Genomic DNA, 26,736 nt, shown 5'->3' with positions numbered 1-26,736 from the left:
GAAATTGATTCAAACCCTCTAGTTACAGCTATCAATTGCTAGGCGGCAGCACCCCATAAGCTGCCAGCTCCCATGTCAACACTATTCAGTCCAAAGCCTAAGACCACCAACCAATGCACCTGGAAGCAGGGTGGCAAAACCAGGGAGCCACCAAGACCCAACCAGAGAGAGGTGCTTCATTACATTAAATACTGGTTTTCTAGAGGGGCTGAATGATGGCTCTCTGAAGCTAACCAACCATGGAGAAACGGACTTACCTGGAAGGAGGAGAGCAAAGAGCAACCCTCGGGCTGCGTGCCTATTATTCCGTAACAATTCCATGGGGTACGGAAAAAAATTAATTAAACAAAATTTCCTTTTAATATTGTTAGTGTATTCCCTGATCACGAAAAAATATAAAAAATTGTACGTGAAATACTTTGGCCGTGATGGAGTGAAGAAGTCTGGGAATTTATGGGTGTTGACAGAAGTCATCTTCAGAGGTGTGCTCCAGCCCTGCTGTGGGGCAGGAGTTACCGCCAAGATATTTTTACTTATTTACTGAATTCCAATGTCTCTGATTTTTTTGTTTGTAGTAATATTGTTCAATAGTGTGTAATTTGATAAAATCATATAATAATGTGTGTAGAACATTGCTATAATAAAAATATGCTGCACATAACTAGTGACATGATTATCATAGTCTAAGAACAATAAAACAGGGTTTTTGTTGTTTTGATTTTAAAACCTAACAGTTTTGGCATTTACAGCTTTGGAAGGTAGGTAGTTTTATGGATTTAAAACCCTGTGGGTGAAAAAGCAGGGCGATATTTAGCACCCTCTGATTATTCCGCACATTTGATGGTGCTACATAGCCTTCCCGGTTTGGCGCCATCTTTTGATCATCAGCAGACATTGAGAGGTATGAGCCTATGCTCTCTGGAAGATTGTTTACATATATTAGAAACAGGATGAGTTCAAGTACAGAGCCCTGTGGGACTCCGCTGGTGACATCTCAGCACTTTGATGTCTCCCCCTCACAGTTACTTGCTGTTTCTTGTTGCAAAGATACTCCCTTATCTACTGGAGCACCTTACCTTTCACTCCTGCCTGTAGCTCCAACTTTTGTAACAGCCTTTTATGGGGTACTGGGTCAAAGGCTTCCAACAGTCCAACAAAATGCAGTCTGTCCACCCTTCTCTTTCTTGCCTTATTTTTGTGGCTTGGTCATAGAATTCTATTAAGCCTGTTAGGCATGATTTACCATCTCTGAACCCATGCTGGTGGCGTGTTACAAGGCCATTTCCCCCCAGATGTTCTACGAGCCTTTTCCTCACGATCTTCTCCATCACCTTGCATGATATACAAGTTAGGGAAACTAGCCTGTAGTTCAGTGCCTCTTGCCTGTCACCCTTTTTGTATATTGGAACTACATTAGCTGGCTTCCAGCTTTCCAGTGACCTGTTATACACCACAGAGAGTGGCACACTTAGTGCTTCTGAACCCTCTTTTAGTGTCCATGGTGAGATTCTGTCAGCCCCAACAGCCTTTGTCACATTCAGCTCCAACAGATTCCTTTTGACCTCATCACTGGTGAGCTCAAATTCCTCCAAGGTTGCTTGGTTTGCTGCCTCCTCATTTAGTGCAGGGGCTGCTCCTTGTTCTATTGTGAAAACCTCCTGGAATCTCTTGTTGAGTTCTTCACACACCTTGTTATTCTATGTATCTGTTCTCCCTATTTCTCAGTTTCATCACTTGTTCCTTCACTGCTGTTTTCCTTTTGATGTGCTGTGGAGCAGTTTTGGTTGGGTCTTAGCTTTACTCGCAATGTCATTTTGAAACACATTCTGCTTCTCTCCTCTCTCTGAGGTACTCATTCTTGGCCCTCTGGTATCTTTCCTTGCTCTCTGGTGTTTTGTTATTCCTATTCCTGTAGTTTCTCCATGTTCTTGTACTCAATTGCTTTGCTACCTTACATTCCTGACTGAACCATGGATTCTTCTGTTGCTTTTCATTTTTCTCCTTTTGGGCCGGGATAAACCTGTCTGCAGCTTCTGGCACTTCTGGGTGATGTAGTCCATCATATCCTGTCCACTATTTTCTTTGAGTTCTGTTCCCACGGTATTCCCATGAGGAAGTTCCTCTTCTCGTCATATTTTCCTCTTCGGTAATTTAGCCTTTACCCTTCCGATCCCTTCCTTGGAAGGGTTATCCCTACTGACGTGTGTCGGTGTGAGCTGCCTCATGAATAAGCAAACTATAATTATTTTGTGTACACATTATTTACTTACATTTCATGGTGCTAAGTGAAGTCAGTGAGTTTGGTGAATGTTCTTGGCTCTGGCGTGGCCATTCAGAACGAGGCATTCCACAGAGTGCCTGTTATTGACCGTGCACGTTTTTGTGAATGTATTTTCCCACACGTCAGTTTTATGCACGTTCAAAAAATTTCCCAAACATCACTTTCAAAGCTCCAAACTGTCCTTAACAAGGGCTGATAGGGTGATAGGCAGCCATTATTGCTCGAGGTGTTCGTATTAACTGTGTTAAGTTAGGTTGCGTTACACCACCTGGGTATCGTCGACAAGAAACTAGACTGTGTATAGATTTACCTATGACACCTCCTAAAGTAGACAATTATCCCCATTTCCAGGTGTATAAACAATTTTGTTTTAGGTTCTAATTTAGTGAATACATTCGTATGTTAAGCAGATAGTGTTGAGATAGGAAATCCTTTCTCCCTCATATTGCAAACTTTTGCCGTATCGATCCCACAAACGGATCCTTCGCCTATACTAATACCACATCATATAAATTTTGATGTTACCAATCTCTGATTCCCCTGCACCACCAGGTAGAGAGCAGACACGACCTATATCTGGCAAGACGACCTCAAGATCTTGTGTTGTTGCTATAAGCCTTTTACCTTGTTGATAGCTGTTGTGAGCAGTTTGGCATTCCTGCCCAGCTCAATTGCACACCTCAGTGATCCACGTTTAAAGTAGTCTCAGACAGACAAAACAAATTTCCAGAGAAAACATTAAAAATCTAGCTGTCAAGAATTCTGGAGAGGCAATCCAGTAGAAAAATGTCATTATTTGGATTTATTCACTATAAAGAAAACCTGATTATGGAGTTTGCACCATGTCAACAGTAATTATTGCACAAGATCACCAATAAATATGTATAATCAATATGATTATGAGTAAATTATTAACTATTAGACTACTAATTTTAACATCATTGCAAATTATGACTATTAGGCTTGGTATAATCACTACCATGAATATTTAGAAATGATTACCAATAAGTATGTCCAATAACTGCCTTCAAACATAACAACTGATACCAAAATACACCATCCTCTACTTTCTGTTAAGACATGTGTATTACAGTAATTATTACTTCATAAACCTCTAGAATAAACTCTACAATAAGCCCTAAATTATTCTCCCTTTTAAGTAACATAATTATGACAAATTTCACAATTACAATTTGACAATTTATATAGTTCTTCCTGAGGATTTCATGCAAATGTCATCTGCTAGAATTCACCATTATTTGGAGGATTTTCAATTAAACAGGCAAACCATAACCTCAAAAACTTATCTACATGTTCAGATTTTTCCTGATTTATTCAGTGATATTCTAACAGAAAATAGCTCGCTGCAAGCTAGCACTGGCAACTAATTAGCAACTTCTGGCACTCGCTACAATCCTCACACAAAATTATGAACAATTCAATACACGGTCTACCTTGGGCTGAACATCCCATGACTGTTCTCTCATGTGATGGAGCAACATGGGTCACTGAGAAACACAAAATGTTTGATTCAAAAGTAATTAATTTTGCTTAACTTTCTATAGACAATAAGCCTACCAGTTGCAACTAAAGCAATAAACAAAAATTTATCTTGCTGGTAATCTACTGTATTTACAGATTTTACTATTTATATTTAAGCAAAAACATTTGTCATTATCCTATGGTACCGACACAAACTAAATCTACCCAACAATTCCAGTATATCTGACTCAAATCCAATGTCTCACCTGGAATAATTATAAATAAAAAATTTATTGAAAGCATCTTGGGAACAATTTGGTACAAGTAATATTTCTTAAAATAAAAACAGAAAAAACTAGGATAAAAATAATTTGTCCTTGCTTAAAAATACAAATATAAAAGGTACTTTGTAGGATTAAGTACTACATAGGTTCGGTGGATAACGTTTCGACCCGATGCTCTTTTGTTTTATAAGCACTGTAAATAATAAGTCACGTAGCCTATAACCGGTGACATTGTTTGTGGTTGGTGTAATAAACACCATGTGAAGCGCACATTCATTTCTCTTCCTGCTGAATTATAACAACAAACATAAATGGAGATGTAAGATGTAGAGGAGCAGAATTAGTAGTATGGAGATGTAAGAGAGGCAGAAGAGCAGTACAGTAGTGCTCTTGATCATTGGCAAATGGAGTTTTGAAGATTTGCAAGTGCCAAATTGCAATTATTTACAATGTAATAAACCAAGAGCAACTGTTAGAACTCTTCTATAAAACCTGGAACAAAATAACAGGAAACAAGGCAGGACCAACACTGAAAACATCAAATAAATAAATAAAGAGCAATTCTGGCCATGGAGAGGCAGAATACAATATCAAGAATAATGTCTCTTAATTACTAAGGAACAGACTAGGAAGCAAGATATCCCCCAAGGCAGACAAGAGTTATGAAGATCAATGGACTTCCTTAACTTATAAGAATGGAACTTATAAGAATGAGAGGAGGCAACAAACTAACTGGACTTCATCTGCCAGTGTACCCAATAATTGGGGTTAGCACACTCTTCATGAGCAAGATGATCCAGGTTGGAATCTTAAGACAGGTTGGGACAATTGGGCATATTGTCTTCACTCTGCCTGAACAACCACTAGTAACTGGGAATACTATTATTGTGAGTAACAAACTTTCTTTGTTATTGTAAACTGGTTCACACTTATGTGAATGTTCCGAACTATAATGAAATCTGACCTAAGTAATAATTGGGTGAACCCATGTGTTGCGTTTCCACAATGGTCGCCCAAGTTAAAATCGGCGAATGCCAATTTTAACGTTCAAAATTTCTCCATAAAGTCCCCATGACGCAGTGGTAAAACACTGACCTGACCTGACCTGACCTAACATTAGCAAAATTTTGATTTTTGGTTTAATAAGTTATCATGTAAGTAATTATCAAAAAGAAGGCACCAAACCGGGAAGGTTATGTAGCACCATCAAATGTGCGGAATAATCAGAAGGCGCTAAATATCACCAAGGATGCCAATAAGTTATCAAGATGCTTTCAACAATATTCTTGGAGCGTTCACCGATTTTAACTTGGGCGACCATTGTGGAAATGCAACACATGGGTTAACCCAATTAACAATCTGGTCAGATTCTTACAAGGGTTCGACCATGAATAGCAAGAGAGAGAGAACATTCTTATCAGCAAAAAATCATTAAAGTTTTTTATTTAAATTCTAAGGCCATGCTGCATTTCACAAACTAACTCTGAGCAATAAAAGCTTTCTTAGCACATTTGATGCTCGATTAAAGAAAAAACAAACTCAAGCATTTTTGTTAAGAGTAAAAAAAAAAAAAAAACCAGCCAGTACTGTACAGCATTTGTTCTAATAAATTGCTACACCAGTAACCAGGCTTCAAAGTAAGAAAGCATTGGCACTTAGAACCTGTTGCACTGAATATGGATTTAAACAACCTTACAACTGCAGTAGTAAGTGCAATCAGCTCATAGCTGAACAGCCCTGGGTTTGATTTCAATGCAGAACAAGACATTAGAGCATGTTTCCTTACAACTGATGTGTTATATATAAAAGAAAATTACAACTGATGTGTTATATATAGAAGAAAATTACAACTGATGTGTTATATATAGAAGAAAATTACAACTGATGTGTTATATATAGAAGAAAATTACAACTGATGTGTTATATATAGAAGATTTGGTAGAGAACAAAAGGTTGAGAGTCAATACATTATACAACTAATGGCTCGAAAGGCAGGGTCCAAGAGATAACAGCTCAATCCTGCACACACACAAATAAGTGAGTGCACACACATGTATTTGCAAATATACATAAACTTTGTATTTTTAATCTAATAATTTCCTACCATTAATATTTACTTTTGTAAGACAACAACAAAAATAAGATACTGTACATACCTCTGTTTAAGCTCCTCCATACCCTGGGTAAGAACTATATTTTTTGATTCTAAATCCTTCTTCTCTTCCTCCACTAATCTAAGTTTCTTTATTTCCTCCTTTAGTATCTCCTTCTCTTCCTCCCTCATCTTCTTCTCCTCCTGAAGCACCTGCACTGTGTCCTTAACTCTATTATATTCACTCTCAATATCTTTCAGTCTACAGGCAGTTTCAGCCTCTAGCCTCTGTATGTCAATCATGAGCTTATTTTTTTCTTCTGTGCAACTTTTTATACTTGAGTTTAATCGAATATTGTCCTCCTCAAGTTGTTTTTTTAGTATCAACTGTTCCTCTTTAACTTTTGTACTGGACACAAGTTCTGCCTTTTCTGCTTTCAGTTTTTCCAGCTGTGATGTTAATGTGGTGTTACTTTCTTGTATTTGCATCATTTTAGTTAGTTCTGCCTCCAGTCTCTGAACATCTCCGCCCAGTCTAGACCTCTCCTCTTCACACTTCCTCAGGCTTCTGATCTCTTCTTCCATCTTGCACTTCTCTTCAAGCAGCTCATCTTTCTGTTTTCTTAAGTCCTCAATCATTTCCCTATGATCGTCCTCGAGTTTATTTCTTTCGTTCAAAAGAGATAAGTTTTCAGTTTCAAGAACTTTAATTTTCTGTAATTCAACTTGTAATTTATCTTTTTCTTTTGCAAGATTCATATTTTCTTCCTCAATGCCCTGAAATAAAGAAAATCTGATAATAAACTCTTAAAATGTTTGCTGAGCTTCATTATATTATGGAGAGATGGCCAAGCTTACTCAACCTGGACGTCACACTCAAATATCACCATAAATGACTGCATCCAATTTAAGGCATGGAAAAATGCATCACAAAGATTCGTGGAAACTTTCTAGAACATGGTCTATTTCTTAAAGTCAACTCCATGTTCAAAGAAATTAACCATAAATAAGAGATTTCCCACATTTAGTCAGTCATCTCTAACATGACAGTAGAAGCGAGTCCAGTTGTAAACAATCATTTGAAAGAAAAAAAAAAAGATAGAGTAACCACTGACAATGGGTCTGTCTTCATATCTCAAATGTCTGACAGCAAAATTATTGAATTAATAAAAGTTAGATGATGGACTAAGGAGGGTTGATGGAGAGGGGTCAAAAGGGAATTGGATGAAACACTTCCAAAGGAATATCCAATTAACAAGGCTGTGGATCTTACCTCAGACTGTAAGCTGCAGTGACCAATATGGAGACACTGATCCTCAGAATCAACTTAGTGCTGAACAGTACATAATACAAGTGAAATGGCAATGAATATTGTAGCACAAGGTCTATTTTGGGGACCTATCATCTTTGTAAAGTACATCGATTATTAAGTACAACCTAAAGTTTGTGGATCAAGCACATATTTATAACTAAAGGATTAGCATGTGGATTTGAATGCAACAAAATGCAAAATCTATATGTCAGGTATAACAAATCAAGGCAAAGGTCAGTGGTTAGACAAGAGGGGGATTTCATCAGTCCTCAACAATGGGGAATCTGTTACAGCTTTTGAAACCTTTCATCTAGCCTATAAAGTCTTTAAAATGCCTTCTGAAAGAACATGACTAAATATCTATTTTAAACTAGCTAAATGATACTGGTTGTAAGGTGAAAGATCATTGCACACACTAGAATTTTAACTTTAGATGGCAGCATTCTCCCGAGCGACTTTCTCATCAACATGGCAGATAGATGATCTTTTACTATATCAGAGCATCTATTTAGGTACTGTATCATCATGATAATTTGCACAACACTCACACTGAACAATAAACCTTTAAAACAACCATGACCCTTTAGAAAGATAATCTCAACACTCACACTGAACAATAAACCTTTAAAACAACCATGACCCTTTAGAAAGATAATCTCAACACTCACACTGAACAATAAACCTTTAAAACAATCATGACCCTTTAGAAAGATAATCTCAACACTCACACTGAACAATAAACCTTTAAAACAATCATGACCCTTTAGAAAGATAATCTCAACACTCACACTGAACAATAAACCTTTAAAACAATCATGACCCTTTAGAAAGATAATCTCAACACTCACACTGAACAATAAACCTTTAAAACAATCATGACCCTTTAAAAAGATAATCTCAACACTCACACTGAACAATAAACCTTTAAAACAACCATGACCCTTTAAAAAGATAATCTCAACACTCACACTGAACAATAAACCTTTAAAACAACCATGACCCTTTAGAAAGATAATCTCAAAGTCTAGAGGCAATGGCACAAGATCATAACACATCAACGGCAAATTTGACATGCAAAATGTCATACAATTTTTTAACAATTTATTTTATTATAAGAATCTTACCTTTAATCGTGAGAGTTCTTCTTGTAATTGATTTATGTGTGTCTGCAGGGTGTTTTTCTCTTCCTCTGATGCTGACAGACTCTCCTGCAGGCAGTTCAACCGCACTAGTTCCTTTTCACTGAATGGAAAAGTATAATTTTAATAAATTATGAACATCTTTTATATCCTTTATTGTAATTATTTAACCCTCCCTCTTCTACACATCTACAGCAGTGGCTTATAAAAAAAATAATTTTAATATCAAATACCTCAATTCAGCCCATTCTCACTATCTGGAAAGCATCTAATTAAGGTGGTTTAGTTTAACTAGAAGTATTTGAACCTAGACAACCTACTTAACCCATTGAGGAGTTAACGACTCAACCCAACGTTGCTCAAGGCCTACTGTGTTCACAGTGATATGGGTGGGCCACTGGCTCTGGCTCAGGGGAGCAACCAAGTGAATCTTTTTCAGAAACAATGCAAGGTTTTTTTATCCTAAATACCTGGAGCATACCTGGAGAGGCTTTCAGGATTTCTTCTAATCCTCGAGCCCGGTCTGGGACCAGGATCGACCCCAGAGGACAGGCTTAAGTGATAAAAACTTACTTGAAAAAGATAAGGACATAGGTAACAAAATTTTACCTTCCTATATGTTGAACTAAAACAATTATCATGCAATCAGCAGCTAACATGAAAGCATACTTAAATGCTGTATACATTATTTGCTTTAACAATGTATATATTCAATACTACACAAGAATTATTGTACAGTATATTGTAAATGAAATGTATTCTAGTATATTAGAATTTAATATTCCATTAATACCTGTATTTATAAAGAATAACGAATTAACACCACTTTACATTCTTATTTTATTTTAGTTAAAAATATTCATTATGGTCAAATCTGCAACAAGGATTTTTTTCAACTGCCTATTCATCTGAGTTCCAGAGCCATTTACTGATATAGAAGAAACCTTTTATCACCTGCCTAATAGAGATAGCCAAGCATGCACCAAGATGTCTCAGAGCAGCCTGTACACAGCTAACATACAAACATAAGAAGCTGGGAAGAGCTCTGCATAAGCACGGCAGTTATCAAAGAACATTGCCAGAATCTATGCAAAGTATCAGGAAATGCATCTAAACATATAAACTAAGAATCAAATGTATTTAGTTTATCTACATGTAGATAATAATGCAAATAGCACTTTAATTTATAACTTCTATCAAAGGGAAACTATTCAGAATTCAGTGAAAACTACATTAAAGATTGACAAACACTGTTGGCATGGATGATCTTTACATATATTTATTAATCTAACTTGAAAAAACTTACAACGTAAGCCATCGCCATGAAAATTTAACATCAACATATAATAGCGGGATTAAGCAGAGACCCACATAATAAAACAAAGAGTAAGTACTGTAGCATCCTCATTATCCAGATTTGTAGCTATCCAGACATCTGTAACTACAAATGGGTCCAAATGACAGGGGGATGCACTGTAATGGTATTTCAATCTATTCTGGACCATATTGAAGTTGTAACTATTGTAGCCAAGACTTTAAAACTGTTCAAGATGCACCAAAATGTAACCTTTTTCTCTAAAGTGTGTGTTAGGAGCTCGTCATTATCTACACACCTCATATGATAGCCTCAGACCTTACTTACCCTTCATTTTATTCCCTGATCTAATATTCTGTTTCACAATAAATATTAAATTACATACAAATAATAAGTGCACTGCTAATAACAATTGAAGCAACAATCATAATAAATAATATTTGAAGCAAAGAATAAACACAAATGCTGCACAAAGGAAGGGGAGTAGTATAAAAGCAAAAGGGAAACATACAAGGTCTTGTGAATGTGGGCCATAGCCTCCTTGTCAGCCTGTGCATCCACCAACTGTTTCTGCACGTCCTCACGATGAGCATTAAACGTTGTCATCAAATGTTCCACTTCAGCTTTCAAGGCTGCCACCTACAGTCAAGGAAGGTAAATGAAGGCCAGATAGAGATTGTGATGGCAAATAAAGCATCAAAAAGATGGTAAAAATCACTTTTACAGGTAGAATTAACATTGATAAATAAATGGAAGTGGCTTAAAAAAAAAAGTACCCTGAATAACATAATGAAAGGCTATTAGAAAATTTTAACAGGAATGTCTTCTGCATTAAATCAAGGAAAACATCTGAATATGCATACAATTACAATGAAACTCAATTCTTCACTTTGTCAGACAGACAGCAATTACAAGATCACGCAGAAAGAAAGTTAAAAAGCAAAGCACAATGGGAAAATGGGAATTTAAAACTATAAAAACTTATGAGAAGAGTAATAAAAGTTCTAAATACTGACTACAATAACTGAGACTCACAGGTGTGCTAAGAGAGATGAAGAATAATTAAGATTCTTATGAATGAGGTATCAATATGGAGATTAAAATTGTTTAAGGTTTAAGGCATTGTAGGAATATGGATTCATGGTCCTTTGGGGAGACGGGATCTCGGACCTAGCGGGGAGACGACGGGATCTCGGACCTAGCGGGGAGACGACGGGATCTCGGACCTAGCGGGGAGACGACGGGATCTCGGACCTAGCGGGGAGACGACGGGATCTCGGACCTAGCGGGGAGACGACGGGATCTCGGACCTAGCGGGGAGACGACGGGATCTCGGACCTAGCGGGGAGACGACGGGATCTCGGACCTAGCGGGGAGACGACGGGATCTCGGACCTAGCGGGGAGACGACGGGATCTCGGCCCTAGCGGGGAGACGACGGGATCTCGGCCCTCAGGGGAGACGGGCTCACGGCCCTCAGGGGAGACGGGCTCACGGCCCTCAGGGGAGACGGGCTCACGGCCCTCAGGGGAGACGGGCTCACGGCCCTCAGGGGAGACGGGCTCACGGCCCCCAGGGGAGACGGGCTCACGGCCCTCGGGGAAGACGGGCTCACGACCCTCAGGGGAGACGGTCTCACGACCCTCAGGGAAGACAGGCTCACGACCCTCAGGGGAGACGGGCTCACGACCCTCAGGGGGAGACGGGCTCACGACTCTCAGGGGAGACGGGCTCTCGTCCCTGGGTGGAAAATGGCATAATGGCACTGGGGATGAGAGCTCAAGGTAATAGTGAAAATGCTTGATGCAGTGATTAGAAGTTAACATATGGACTCAATGAGCAATAATGAACTAATGATGAATGTTGTTAGAATAGCAAAGGGTTAAATGCAACTGTGGTTTTGTGCGGCTTTACTACATTATATAACATAGATGGGTCTTTAAGTGCAGTTAAAAAAAAAAAAAAGTCACGTGTAGAAAAAATTATACAGTAAATTACATACACAATACAGAAATACTGGTTAAAGTACTGTCTAAAATGGTAGGCAGATCATACTTATAATCTGTCAGGGTAATAGGCAGTATTCTTAAAAGCTAGATAAACCACATTTACAGCTTAATGTAAATGTTCTTCAAGAGTGATGATTTACAGAGGAAAGCAAATCGCACTGACTTACACTGGCACAGTGCTAGGACAGTTTATCAACACGTGGTACTCTTACGACGAACAAAAATTACAAGGAAATGGTAAACTGGGAGCAACAGGTGATACACAAGCAGGCATGAATGCACATGCACACAAACACACACATTCAAAAAGCAAAGATGCCGAAAAATGTTAGAATTGGGAGATGGGACACCATGAGCGTAACTCTCATCCTGTTATTCTATTTGAAATACACTTAGGTAATTACATGTGAGCGTGCATGCACAAGTGTATGCGAACGTGTATGCGTGTACATGCTTATGCGTATATGGACGTGAGTGTGTATTTTCTCCATATAAGGGGCATACTAGTAACAGAAATTAAAGACAATAAAATACTTGGACCTTACAGAGCATAAGAAACAAATAATGTACATATTACCATGAAGCAAATACAGAGAAAACACATCAACATATTAAAATGCAACATAATATGAACACTGATCAAATTTGATTCTTAGGCAACAATTATCTTCATAGTTGATAATCGGGGTAATTCGGTTATCCCTAACATTATTCCTGGCTTGTCTACTCCCTAACATTATCCCTGGCTTGTCTACTCCTTAACATTATCCCTGCCTGCCCTAACATTATCCCTGGCTTGACTACTCCCCTAACATTATCCCTGGCTTGACTATAACATTTAACAATGTAAACTTTGCTATTATCTGGTATTTTCATTGTTACAATCAGGTTTCCTTGAATGTTTGAGCATCTTTCTCTACTTTCTTTAGTTGTTATTCTAAACAATCTTATACAGTTTTTACTTTTCATTAAATGTATTCTTACCGCTTGTTATTCCTTTACAATCCTCCTATTACATAAAATTCTTTGTATACTTGAACCATTTACAAATATTGTTCTGTATATTTTAAGAATACATACAGTATCATACCGTAAAAAGTGCTTTTTTTGTTTCAACATACACAGTATCAAAATAATTATGTTCTGTTTATTTTTGTAAGATTTCGATACCCATTTGTTTACCGCTCACATCATACTCCTAATACACTTCACTGTTCCCTGTTACTCTCCATCATAACCACTAACTGTCTATCGAGAACACATTATTTTTCTTAACTTTTCAAGACATTTTTACCACTAAGAGTTCAACACAATCAACCCCCTTCCTTAAAGGATGGAATGATTTTTTTAAACTCCATTTCATGAATGAACAGGGATGTAAACATGACTGGCAAGAGCCTCGTGTCAACGCGACAATGTTGTCCACATGCCATCGGGCAAATATTTATGTTTACCTTTTGTCAGGGACAGGAAGCCTGCTATGATTATCTTGGTCCCCCTTGGCCAGCTACTGTCCCTTCCCTGGATGCAACCCACAACAGTTGTCTAACTCCCAGGTACATATTTACTGCTAGGTGAATAGACATAGTAGGCTATAGGAAACAAACCCAACTGTCACTGCCTTGCCACTGGAAAGGCAGTGATCATTGAAACCTAGGACCTTTTCGCTGGAATTGAATGCGCTGACTTCTGCTGATAATCACAAGTAATTGTCGTTTCTTTAATTTAACATGTTCATAAAACAAATGAAGTAATCATTCAAATCAGCTACATATCAAGTGTTAGGAAACTAAAGTCTATACCTTTTTGTACCTATGCAAATTCAAAATTACACAAAACTACTTCCCTAACTCCAAATTAACCCTTGGGAGGCAGTTGCCTTAATAGCCTTCAACACCCCGTGTAGCCACGGGACATTTAAATCGTGCGTGGCACCCTCAATCATCTATGTACGTATGAGGTGCGCCATTCCATGACAGTTACTCCAATCACCTATGAATGTATTGTGCCCTTTAAGGGTTAAGCAAAAGATGTAGAGAAAGACGGATAGGTTTGAGTTGTGCCTCCATCGCTACGCTAGCAATAAAACCGGGATTTTCAGAGAATTACTATAGTACAGTGGCACCTAGATTAACGAATTTAATCCGTTCCGGCACCGAGCTCGTCATGTGGAAAACTCGTCTTGCGAGACAACAACAAAACTGTCATCGGAGGTGTCCGAGAACCAGCGGGAACATTCGTTAATCGAGCGAAAACTCGTCAGTCAAGACATATTTCCTGCGAGTGAGCCGCTCGTCACTCGAGGTTCCACTGTATTAGAAGTGGTATGAAAATACTGTACAGCAGTTTGAACTTCCAACTTGTCAACTTGAAAGATGCTACTTGTTGTCTCCCAAATCCCAAAAACCATGCTCTAAAACTTTTGGATCAAATCTCATTTACAAAAAATAATTTTGTAGTTAAGTGATATCTTTGGAAGCCTTAGGTGATATACAGCATTCAGATTATCATTGGCCTACAACTGTACATTTATCAACATACCTTCTGATCCTTTTGAGTAACCGCCAAGAGGTTCTCTTCCTGCTCGGTGCGTAGTTTACGGTTTTCTTTGTCCAGGGCTGACAGTTGTTGCTCTAATTCTACCTTACTTTTCAATACCTAAAATATAATGTAAACATTACTTAACATATCTGCTTACTTCCTAACACTATAGATCTGTGAGGTTTCAAAACAATTCCATGATATAAGACTAAACAGTAGATAAAATATTATTTTAATCCCTGATGTCAAAATTAATTACTTTCATTCTAGTGGTGATTATCTTGCTATATTATTACTGTATTGCTATTATAATAGTTTACAATATACACAAATATAGTATTTAAAATATTAACAAGTCCATGAAACCAGCATTGAATGTAATAACAACAGACACATTTCTGGGCAAACCCCGGTGGCTCCCTGAAGCTACTATATATCACTGATAGTGTAACATCTACTGGGTCCCATCAGCTGCAGAATTCTAATTGGCCTACCAGAAACCAAGAGCCAGAACCTGACCCCACCTCACAGAGGCATAGGGAGCAGTGGAATTTACTTCTTTATTTATTTAATTAATTATGCCACTACCAGGGAAGGCCCCCAGAAAGTCAGCAAGACAAAAACAACAGCTGGCTGCAGTAAAGACCATAGCTTAATAAGCTGCCAAATGAATTCCCAACAATGAAAACAAACAATCGAAAAATTTCAAAACTAGTGCCAGCTCATTTGCCCCACCTTCCCCGCTCGTTTGTGGGGGGTAGAGTGCAGTCACAGCTGGTGACTCCAGTTCTATGGTAGATGTGAGAAAACTCCCTAATGACTTTGAGGAAGCAATCCTGGACTGAAGGGGACACCATTAACAGAGGAGAAAATAGAAACAAAAGAACACAGTCCAAAGATTTAGCATGCTCAGGTAGTACATGAGCATGCTGGAGGTAAAACATGGAGCGAGACAGCCTGTGAAACTGGACCGAAGAAGTACGTATTGTCCCAAAATGCAAGCTGCAGCCACTCTGCCAGTGCTGCTTGATATGAGGCAGCAGCATTTGGCATGAGATGCTGATAAAGAAAAAGCTAAGAAAGGAGAGCACTGCTCCAAAACCCAAAAACTGCCGACGTAAAGAAAAGTTGGCGAAAAGTGCCATGAAAATTCATACCAAGAAGAATGCAAGTAGGACACCATCAATGAACCCCACTTGTTTGCAATATAAATGCAGATAAACCTGAGTCAGAAATCACAGAGGCATAGCACAGAGAAGGTTGAACCAGCAAAGTACATCACTGGGTCATCCCTTTGCAAGAGGCAGAGCCACAGAAAAATGCCTGGAGATCGGACAATGAGCAAGCAGTGCCTGAAACCAAGGCAGGGTCAGCTACCTGGAAGCCAAAAGGAGAACCCTTCCCCAGTAGGACACCAACCTGGCCAAACTCTCACAAGTCGAGCCTGGCCTCGGGCCGGGCTTGGGGAGTAGAAGAACTCCCAGAACCCCATCAACCAGGTATCAACCAGGTATCAACCAGGACCCGGAGCAACAGCTGGACTGGGCAAAAGAGGTAAAGGAATCCTCACTACGACTAGTCCAGCTGAAAGGAATCCACTACAAGAGCCCCATAATCAGAGAATGGCGCTACATACAAGGGAAGGTATTGAGATTACTCCGATGTGAAGAGGTCCACATCTGGGTGCTCGAACGTCTGACAAAGCCACAGGATGGAGGCAACATCGATGGTCCGTCTTCCCAGAGTACTGGGAAGATGGGACACCATGAACATAGCTCTCATCCTGTAACTACACTTAGGTATGGTAATTGCACCTCAATTAGACATGCTTGAATCTAACTAAAGTCAAACAAATGCGGCTAATATATGCATAGATTTACATAAATTTTTCTTATTTTTTTGTAGAGGAAAACATCATCCGCAACTATTTGAAAAACATATACCTTGAAAAATGGCATGCCTATCGTTATGCAAAATAGTCAAGTGTGATCCAGCCATCTTGTAGACTTTACAAGTTGCTGGTAAACAGTAGTGAATTCCTTGCTAGTCTGATCAGCAAGAACAATGGGATGACTCGACCAGAGATCACTAATGTAGAGTCCAATGGGTCATTTCTACCTCCCAAAGATGATTTTGGGAAGTCAATGGCATGCCTCCCTATTTATCCAATATAACTTTAATTTGCTTTGCAACACTGAGTAGCATGAGGTTATTCAGGAAAGCATCTCTTGTACAGTTTAGGCTTCAATTAATATAGCAGTCTTTAACACAATGTATCATTGTACACTATACCTCTTCTATCTCTCTGAGCAGTCGTTCCTTCTCCACACGCACATCCCCAAGAGCCTTCTCCATGCTTCCCACTTTATCGGCAGACGCACACGTCATGGCATCTACTTGACTCTCTAGGCATTTTATTTTGTCCTAGAAAAGATAAATGCAATTATTAAGCACACAAGATGATAAATATAACCCCCAAAGAAAATTTAGAGAGAAAATATTTAAAATCATCAATGCAGCATTGACAACACAAAAACTGTTTCTGTATCTTCATTTTCTTCAAGTGATGAGGGTTACTAAAAAAGAATAGCAATCATTTATTAACCTACCATTAGCCAAAATGCCAAACATTTCTTATGCGACATGAGATGTAAGATGTGGTATAGGTTAGTCTTGTACGATTCTAATGTCTGACAAAAATATAAAGTACAGTACTATATGGGTATTGGTGTCAGTGTATTTGTGTATTTAGAGTAATGGTATCAGTACATTTCCTGATCAAGTAAATCTCAATCAATACTACAGTACAACTATTGCAGTTTTTAACTATGTATGTCATATGTGTGTGTCGTAGCCATTGTACACCCAACACACAATATGTCAATAAACACTTGTACAATATTTTGTATACTCTACCAGTATGGCTTAACTGATACTAATGGTGTACCAATACCAACAGTTTGTGACAGCAACTCATCCTCTAAAAAGATAGTACTTTGTTGTAACCCTTTTTGTGTAATGCAATTTTAAATAAAATAAAGTGATTATATATATTATATATATAAAAAAATCACCTAAGAGACCCTTACCTCTAACTCAGATAATTCTCCATCCTTCAGCATGACCTGCTCTTGCAGCTCATAAAGTTCAAGATCCTTTTTCTTTACGAGTTCCTCTTGTTCTGCAATATGCTGCTTCTTAAGGTTGAGAATTTCTTCCACCTTTGCACCAATTTCCTTTTCCAGGTTGAGAAGATTTTTTTTCATTTCATCTAATTCCTTTTCATATTTTTCCTTCACCTGCTGTAACTGTTGCCTGGCCGTGTCGTTATCACCTGCTCTGGCGGCCTGTTCTTGTGATAATGCAGCAATTTTCTCTTGCAGCGACACTTGGACATTTTCAATTTGCTTGTCTTTTTCTTGCAATTGATTCTTCAGGGTCGCAAGTTGTTCAGAAGAACCCGAAGATGAGGAGAGATAAGCTGCCACCTGTTCCTTTAGCTGTACTCGCTCCACTTCCAGCGCAGCAATTTTGGATTCCACCTTTGTCAGCTGCCGATTAGATTCATTGATCTCTGCTTCTTTAGCTGCAATACGGCTTTCCTGTTACCAGAAGAATTGCCCAATTCAAATTATTTAAAATGTGAAAATGTAAAGCTATATATATATAACATATTTACTACTTAACTGCCACTAACATTCTTTGCGCTGACTGCATTTTTTTTTAACAAGACAAAATCAGAATAAAGTAAGGTACAGGTGTTTTGAATGCAACCTGTCCAAGACCAGGCACAGGAACATTGATCTGTGGAAGCGTCTCGCAATGAAAGACACCGTTTAAAGTTGCATTTAAAAACCAGAATTGAATGTAATGAAATGCCTCTTTCTGGGTGAGCTCTGGTGGATCCTGAAGCTATGTTGCCAATATAGTTCCCAATATAACAGTCATAGTCTTATTAGCCTAAAAGATAGCAGAGCCAGAATGTGCTCATGCTCCCTCCCGCAACACCCATCCCCCCATCTCCAAGAGGCCCAGAGAGCAGGGGATTATTATGATCACCTTATGATCACCCATTGCAAAAGAGTCGAGCTCCAAAGAGGGAAGGACTGAAGCAACCCACCAATTCAGAAACTGAACTACTAGGGATATGGGACCCCGGCTTGGCCACTGGCTGGCAGTGTGTGCAGGGAGTACTGTAATTGTTTCATACCCAGTTCCATATTAACTATTCGATTTTGAGCAGCTCTTTTGTGGTGTCTCTTGGCCATTTCAGTGCTGCTTTTACATGAACAAGGAAGTCATTTTGTATTGTTACATCTGCTTTCTGGGTGCTTTCTTGGTGAGGAGTGACTGTGATAGTCCCCTGCTGTTACAGGTTTTGAGAGTACTGGGAGGTTCTTGCTCTGATCAGAGCAAGACAAAATAGAGCAAAAGAGCAAGAACAGGACCTCTGATCAGAGCAAGAACAGGACCAGGTTCTTGCTCTGATCTCTAGGAGGCCAATAAGACTCCTATGACTGATGTGGCTAAGTATGGGATGCTATATTGACAACATGCTAACATAACATACTTTAGGGAGCCACCAAAGTGACTCCCCAGAAAATCAGTGTTGTCTAAATCTTAATGAAACAATAAAGGTTTTTACTTTTCATTGCAAAGTATTTTTAAGGGATGTGCTGAATTATCACATCATGACTACAATTAAAAACTAAATGATCAATGAGTAGTAGCAATAGACTCATCATTATCAAACTTCCTATTTTTATGAGGTGTAGAGCCACTTGCCCAGTGAGAAAATGGGAGCAGTAGAAGTAAATGTGGTTAATGACAAACTCAACAGTCCATTCACCACAAATTCAACTTTAAGAGAAGAAAGGTGACCAAAAACCTTTAGCAGAGTGGTAGGCAGATGGAGTAATTTACGAGAGAAATTAAATTATTCTCTTAGTAAATTTTTAGTAATAATTGGTGAAGGAAGCCACAACCATGGGGAAATTTAGAACCTTTACATGACAAGGATTATAAGGAAGACAGAAAACCACAGGTGTAGCTCAAATTGCATAACACCACTTGGGTGTTATGCATCATCATACTAAACAGCATCATCAACAAACATTTATCTAGCATTAAAATAAATGTGACTGATTTTTACCACAATTAATATCAAATTAACAATCTTTGTTGACATCGGTATTTACCAGATCTTTTGTCTTTTCCTCAAATATCTTTATTTTTTGAATGTGTTCTTCCTCCTTTTGTAAATGTTGTTTTTCAGCTGTCTGCTTCTCGATGACTCTGGTCTCTTGTTCTTCCTTAAGGCACAGCTCAGTTTTCTGTAGTCTTTCCTGAAAGTAATTGCAATACTGTGTAAAAAAACATGCTTGTCATATCAGCAACATCTCAAATTTTACCATTTCTAGTGAAGAAAGACATCTATGTCAAGGATTATGAACTCATCACCAGATACTTATCTAAAATAAGGCAAACACAAACAACGTTCAGAGTCTTGAGTATATGCAATATGACTCGAGACAATTTCATAATGTTCACACGACATTATAAGAGCTCTTCACGTTAAAGATATACAAATAACGAAAGCAAAAATTTATCTAGCAAATGTTTATGCAGGAATATGAGAAGTGGAAAAAAAACACAGAATAAAACAAAGTAGAATGTCATTTATTTTTCTTCAATGTACGCATTAGATTTAATTCAGAAAGATGCGGGTAGTAAGGTGTCCGAGCAAAGGGGGTGTGGGTGATCAGAGCAAAGGCCATCCTACCTTTGAGAAGGTAATCTGACAAAATTAAGATCCTTTTTTTTTTACCATATGTACTAAATACTGTATAGTAGACTGATCTAATATAAGGATCAGTCACATACAATGTGGTGTATTAACATTTTAGAACTAAATATGTTGAACACAAGTATGACTTCTTACCATGAGGTTTTGTAGCTGCTCCTCTTTTAATTTAAGGCTTGACATAGCTTGCGTGAGCTTTCCGTCGACACTAGATACCACTGAGTTAGCATTTTCAAGTTCCGCTTCCAACTTGGATTTTTGGCACTCTAATAATGTTATCTGCATGATGAAACAAAATATATGTTAATGTAAGGATTGTAGATATATCAAAGGCCAAAGCACTTATTTATTTTCACGCTAAAGTGTGTCATCTGAACTCAACCACCTAACAATGTACTCGCCTAGTTGTGTTTGCGGGGGTTGAGCTTCGGCTCTTTGGTCCCGCCTCTCAACTGTCAATCAACTGGTGTACAGGTTTCTATTGGGCTCTATCATATCTGATTTTGAAACTGTATATGGAGTCTGTCTCCACCACATCACTGCCTAGTGCATTCCATTTGTTAACTACCTTGACATTGAACAAATTCTTTCTAATGTCTCTGACTCATTTGAGTACTAAGTTTCCACATGTGTCCCCTTATTCATATTCTGCTCATGCTAACTAATTTGTCCTTGTCAACCCTGTCAATTCCTCTGTGTGTCCACATTGGATACAGAAATTAAAATAAAAGTTTTTTCATAGAAGCCTATAGAATAAATTGGATGAAGAAATGTGTAACTATAAAATGACACCACAATATTGTCAGCAGACACCATACTTACCGTGATATAATACAGTACCACAATAAATGTGTGGGTGGCTAAACTTACAGGTCTCGCCAAGTGCTCGTCCAAGCAGTTATATCACCCATTTGTAAAGGAATTACACAAGTATAAACATGCTTGTTATTCAGTAATATGCCTATGTTATGTTAATATAGTTACCTATGCCTATGTTATGTTAATATAGTTAATATAGTTGGTCTTCACTTTAAATATGACTGCCTTCATGATAAAGCCACGGGGTATGTTTTAACCCAAGCCTAATCCATGACTATTCTTATTCCTGTCTTCATTTTAAATATGACTGTTCAGAAATTATTTTAAAAGGTGTTCACACACACACAACGGGAAAACAGGACACCACGAGCGTAGCTCTCATCCTGTAACTACACTTAGGTAATTACACCTTACCTTTTCAGCAGCTTGTTGATGATGACGAGTTGCCTCTCTCAGTTCTTCCTTCAGCTTACTGATCTCTCCCATAAGAGTTGAGGTTTCAGACGACCCAGAATTCAACTGCTCTCGAATTCCTGTCAGTAATATAACAGTGTGCTAAAGTTAATTTCAATGCCTTAACATAAACATATATTTGTAAATATATATTACAAATATATTTGCATATACTGTATTTGTAAATAAACATGGGAACAAAATACTATCAAAACCAATACAAACCTAGAATTTCTTTGAGTAAAGAATCTTTTTCAGATTTTTCATTTGCAAATTTATTTGACATTTCTTCAAGTTGGTGTGATGCAGTATTCACTTCCTTTGACGTTTTATCAAGTTCCAGCTGCAGTTCTCGTATTCGTGTATCTTTCTCAGTAATTTCTAAAGATCTTTCTTTAGAACGAGCCTGGTCTTCTTCTTTACTAGATTCTAATAGCTTGATCTTTTGTTCACGTTCATTAATGTCATTCCTTAGTGCCTCTGCATTGGTCTCCAGCACCTTGAGCTGCTCCGACTGCTTGGATAGCACATTTTCCAGAGATTCCTTGTCTCCTTCCATTTCCATTATCTGAAAAAATATAGCAATTCAGTGTAGGGAAACTGGCCTACTATAAAAAGCAGAGCAACCTTTACCTAACTGATGTTCATTTCCAACACATTCTTACTGCATTAGAAAAGGTGTAACAATACTTCCTGTAACTCTACAATTAGGTTAGATTAAAGTTCATGACAGGTTTAATATTCAGCTTCATATAAAATTTTTACTACTACACAACAGAAATATGTGGTACTGCACCAATATATATATATATACCTGGTTGATGGGGGGTATATATATATATATATACCAACGCGCACAGAAAATATTGACAACATACAGACTGACAGACTTCATTAGTGCCATTCTTAATATCTGTCAAAGCTCCTTCACTATTCAGATACGAACTTATTTGTTGCATTGCATACACATACCCCGGACCCATCTGCCTCACCGAGTGTGAGTAATGCAGATTCAGCATCATCAGACCTGGCATTATCTACCTTGTATGATGGCACGGGACTAACTTTTAGTGCATGAACTGACATTAACAGCAGACTATTTTTACAATTACTGTACTGACCTATAACTTACAACCCAATGCTAATGTATATGTCTTCAATTTCCACTAGAAAAGATAATACAGCATGATAAAAATATCTTGTCTTCAGCACCTATTATAAATATGATTGTTTTGCCAATTCTCCTAGAGTATATGGTATTTTATATATATTTAAAAATATTGTCTAGACCATTTTCGCCAATTTGCTGCAAAAAGAGTTTGGGGTCACGTAGCAGAATTATGTCTATGATTTGTGAATGCCGGTGGCTTGTCAAAGGTCCCCCATTTTTCCTGAGGATTTTTTCCAACTGGATTTTGAACAGACTTGTTAAAAAAAACAAAGATGATTAAATACTTGGTGACAGCTCTCTATTGTATAAACGTATTCTTGTTCCAGAACTGTTCCCCATTATGAGCGCTATAATGATTAATGGTAACTACAGGTATATTAAGTGCATGCTCATTTCTGATTAAACAATGAGAAAATAGCACAATTCAAAATCGGAAAAAGGTAATAATTACTTTATAATTATGTTTTTTTGTTGTATAGATAAAGATATATAATGGGAATACTTATGGCCTAAGGTAAGGTACAGTAATTATCAAAAGAGAGCAACAAGCCATTACAACTATTTAGCACTTGGAAGGGATACGAGGACAGCACAAAGGAAAGGAAAGGTACCAATCCACCTGGATGGTCGGGGATTGAAAGCCAACCTGCAAGAAGCATTACTTAGAGCTTTTTTTATGATACTGTATAAAGACTGAAAAAAATCAGTTTACTGTTATTTGTAATATTTTGTCATGGTTAATATTAAAGGAGCACCTCTTTCGCTTAACTGAAATGTAATTAAGATGGATAAAAGGAAACAAAATCTAAGCAAAAATTGTGTTACCAATTATGCTCACAAGTTGTCTGTATGATCGTAGTCTAAGATTTGGCATAACATAAGGCATTGTATTAAGCTTCTTGGACCATCTTTTCCAGGATTTAATGGAAAATCCATCAAGTTTACTTTTATTTTAAAATTTTCACTATATATATATTTCTTTTCAGTTTGAAATGGGATAGCAATATTTTTCAATAAAAATATATAATCAATTATGAAAGCAAAATATTTACTATAACTCTGGTTTTGTACCCCTCGGCGCAGACAAAACCTCCAGAGAGAGTCACAGGAAAAGTGCCCATTACAAATAGCAATATTCTTCATTGTAACTGGAGCCTCAAGTCTACTTACTCTTGCTTGAAGCTCTTCCACACTAGCTCGAAGGTTTATTTCCAATTCTTCCATTTCAAATGCTTTATTTGCTTCCATCGTTCCTCGTTCTTTCAGCTTCCGTCGTGCCTCTTCCAGCTCCTTCTCCATTCCTTTCATCTTCTCTCCATCTGTTGTACTTTGACTCTGCCATTATCAAAATAATACATGATAAATAGCTTCATCGTATTTAGTGTTAGAATGACTTTGTACTGTAAACTCTTCATACTCAGAACAGGTGCATACGAGATGGAAAGGGTACACTATACAGATTATCATAAAACCCGAGAGTTTAGTACACCTATAAGCAACTTTTATTAAAACAAGACTACATTTATTATATCACCTGTAAACAAGACAATTACAAACTTGAAGGAGTGTAGAGTACTGCAGACAACACTATATTTAGTAATATTATACTTAGAGGCAAAGAAGTGTATAAAGTGTAGCATAAGGTAAAGTAGTATCATTCACCATCACATGACTCAGCCAGTACAGTACACCACTGCTTCCCAATTTGCATTCTTTATTTATCATCCAATCATTACTTAGCACATACAATATCAACTACTGTATTTCCAGGCACCTTAAAACAAAAATTACATTCAAATTCATATTCAGCAACATTCAGAAACAGGAGCCATAACTGCAAGATGTACAAAATATTCTGTAACAACGTGAGCACAACATGTGTGTGTGTGTACTGGTGGGTTTCCAAATAAGCATGCAACCTCAACTGAATGCCACATCATATTAGTGCCTAGCAAGTGGCAGGAATTTTACATGCTTACACATTAAAAGTGGCAAGACAATTTCTTATATGCAAGTACACAAGCTATTAGTTACTTTCACTATGTAAAAGCTCATGAAACTCCTATATGACTCATGAATATAGATCTAAGTATAGACAAAAGTAGTGCCATGCTTATTTCTAGAATTCATTGTACAATTAACAATGAATTTTAAAAATTAGCAAGACACTACTTTTGTCTATACTTAGATTTATATCAATGATTAATATGAATATTTCATGAGGTTTTACATAGTTCATGAAGTCTGTAAATAAGGGAGTGTGATCAGTATTAACAGACACACCACAGTGGGTTTTTGTATTAATTGTTTTACACAGGTGGGTACAGGAACAGACAACATCTGGCTCCTGTTAAGAGGTTGAGAGCTTTCCTTTCCCATAGCTCATGGCATGCCTTACCTTACTAGTTTTCCTTGGAACATGACGTGCCAATCAGTTAACAACCAGGTCTCAAATTACAGCTGGGTGAACAGGGTTTGAACAGACAAAACTGTTCACGAGGGGCAGGACAGGCGTGCTACCACTATGCCACCAGCAACTCTACATGCTTCAATATCAAACTACTGTACATTCACCCCACTTGCTTTACAACTTTAATGCAATATAATGAAGAGCAATTAATGGAAATTTATGATCCTTGCAACCTTGCTCATATAAATTTAGATTCTTCATATATTTACTCAACGTGCTCTAAAAAATTATTTTCTGTTAAAACGCAGTTGTCCAAAGTGCCCATTTAATCACTGTTCAAATTACTATTTGCCTCCACCAATTCAGCAGGCATTGTGTGTTTCTCATCCACTTCCTTCAAAATTTTCAGATGGCATTAATGTAAGTAGCACACACAGAAATCACAATAATGTGACATATCAAATGAACAAATCCACAAGGGCCTTGATGGTAACAATATAAGTAGTGTTACAATATCATACCAAAGTACAGTATTGTGGCAAAATCTTCTCATGTACAACACCAATACCATGCATGATTCACAATGGAATGCATGACCAGTATCGCATTAAGTAACCCCAAGCAACAACACTGACCTTAGTGAACAGAAAATAGTCACATTTATATCACTTCAAAATCAACAAAATCTAGCTTTAACTATAAGAAGGGTTTATTCTTTAAAAAAAAAAATTAACTTAATCTATATATTTATACAAGGTAAATTCAATTAAATCCCTACAGATATAAAAATTATATTTATGATTAAGGCAAGCTTTAAAATGCTGAATACATCTCATACCATTTTCAATACACACAAAATAAGCAAATAATATATTTTAAGCCCTTTGTCAACTTATACCAACTTGTAACCAAATACATCTTTACAACATCTAACAAAGACCCAAGAATCAAGAGCAACATTTTTGTTTACAATACATCTACAGATCCCTTAAGACACAAAACATGGTGAATGACTTACTGATTCCAGCAGTGCCAAACTCTGGAAGGAAACCAGTGGTGCAAATATAGTGCAAATGTAAACTAAAAAAAAATTAAAATAGAAGATGAAAGACAATTATGTATTTTTTTTTTAAGGATTGACTGCCAAAAAACAAACCACGAAAGGTATTTCAATACTGTCAACAAAAGCAAAGCAGTTCTGTGATTTTAACCCTTCACTTTATCCCATCAAATGTTCATATCTTCTAAAGATGAACTCATGGTGTGCATATCATCCTAAGATGTTTTAGGTACTTTACAATATTTGAAACTCCCACAGGGCACACAAGGTTCAAAATCCATATCTAAAGCCTCCAGTAAATATCTACCAGTTAAAAATGACATGAATTTGTTACATTTTTTCATATGCTCAGGGCATGGCTTTTAACAATATAGGACCAAGCCACAAACTTATATAGCACTGTCCAAGTCCCAAAATGTTCTAAAGTTATTACATATCATTCAAGATACCAATATAAGAGCAAGAAGAATTATGACAGCCAATGTCAAAAATTTCCAATTCCCCAAAGAGTTTATCCAGGGAAATACAATTTAACTGAAATAGGTACGATGACAATACCTGACAAT

At 37.5% G+C, this 26,736-nt stretch overlaps 1 protein-coding gene across 21 annotated transcripts in view; it reads right to left on the bottom strand.

The window, feature by feature from the left end:
- CLIP-190 (Cytoplasmic linker protein 190) overlaps positions 1-26,736 on the bottom strand; it is a 166,996-nt gene that overhangs the window by 11,299 nt on the left and 128,961 nt on the right. For 14 of the 21 annotated variants that reach the window (XR_011222340.1, XM_045752840.2, XM_045752837.2 and 11 more), the window contains 12 exons: positions 26,129-26,149; positions 23,871-24,035; positions 21,755-22,097; positions 21,491-21,609; positions 20,396-20,536; positions 19,653-19,799; positions 17,544-18,056; positions 16,747-16,878; positions 14,455-14,571; positions 10,417-10,544; positions 8,576-8,693; positions 6,204-6,916 (listed from right to left, as the gene is read on the bottom strand). Coding sequence is in view for 20 of the 21 variants with exons in the window: in XM_045752840.2 (XP_045608796.1) it covers positions 6,204-6,916; positions 8,576-8,693; positions 10,417-10,544; positions 14,455-14,571; positions 16,747-16,878; positions 17,544-18,056; positions 19,653-19,799; positions 20,396-20,536; positions 21,491-21,609; positions 21,755-22,097; positions 23,871-24,035; positions 26,129-26,149 (2,657 nt within the window). In the remaining variant the exon portion in view is untranslated. The remainder of the gene's footprint in view (positions 1-6,203; positions 6,917-8,575; positions 8,694-10,416; positions 10,545-14,454; positions 14,572-16,746; positions 16,879-17,543; positions 18,057-19,652; positions 19,800-20,395; positions 20,537-21,490; positions 21,610-21,754; positions 22,098-23,870; positions 24,036-26,128; positions 26,150-26,736) is intronic. The other 7 variants (XM_045752830.2, XM_069302560.1, XM_069302561.1 and 4 more) reach the window with 1 other exon arrangement.

Source organism: Procambarus clarkii, chromosome 48 (assembly GCF_040958095.1).
Source record: "Procambarus clarkii isolate CNS0578487 chromosome 48, FALCON_Pclarkii_2.0, whole genome shotgun sequence".
NCBI lineage: Eukaryota > Metazoa > Arthropoda > Malacostraca > Decapoda > Cambaridae > Procambarus > Procambarus clarkii.
This window is presented reverse-complemented; position numbering and strand designations above follow the sequence as displayed.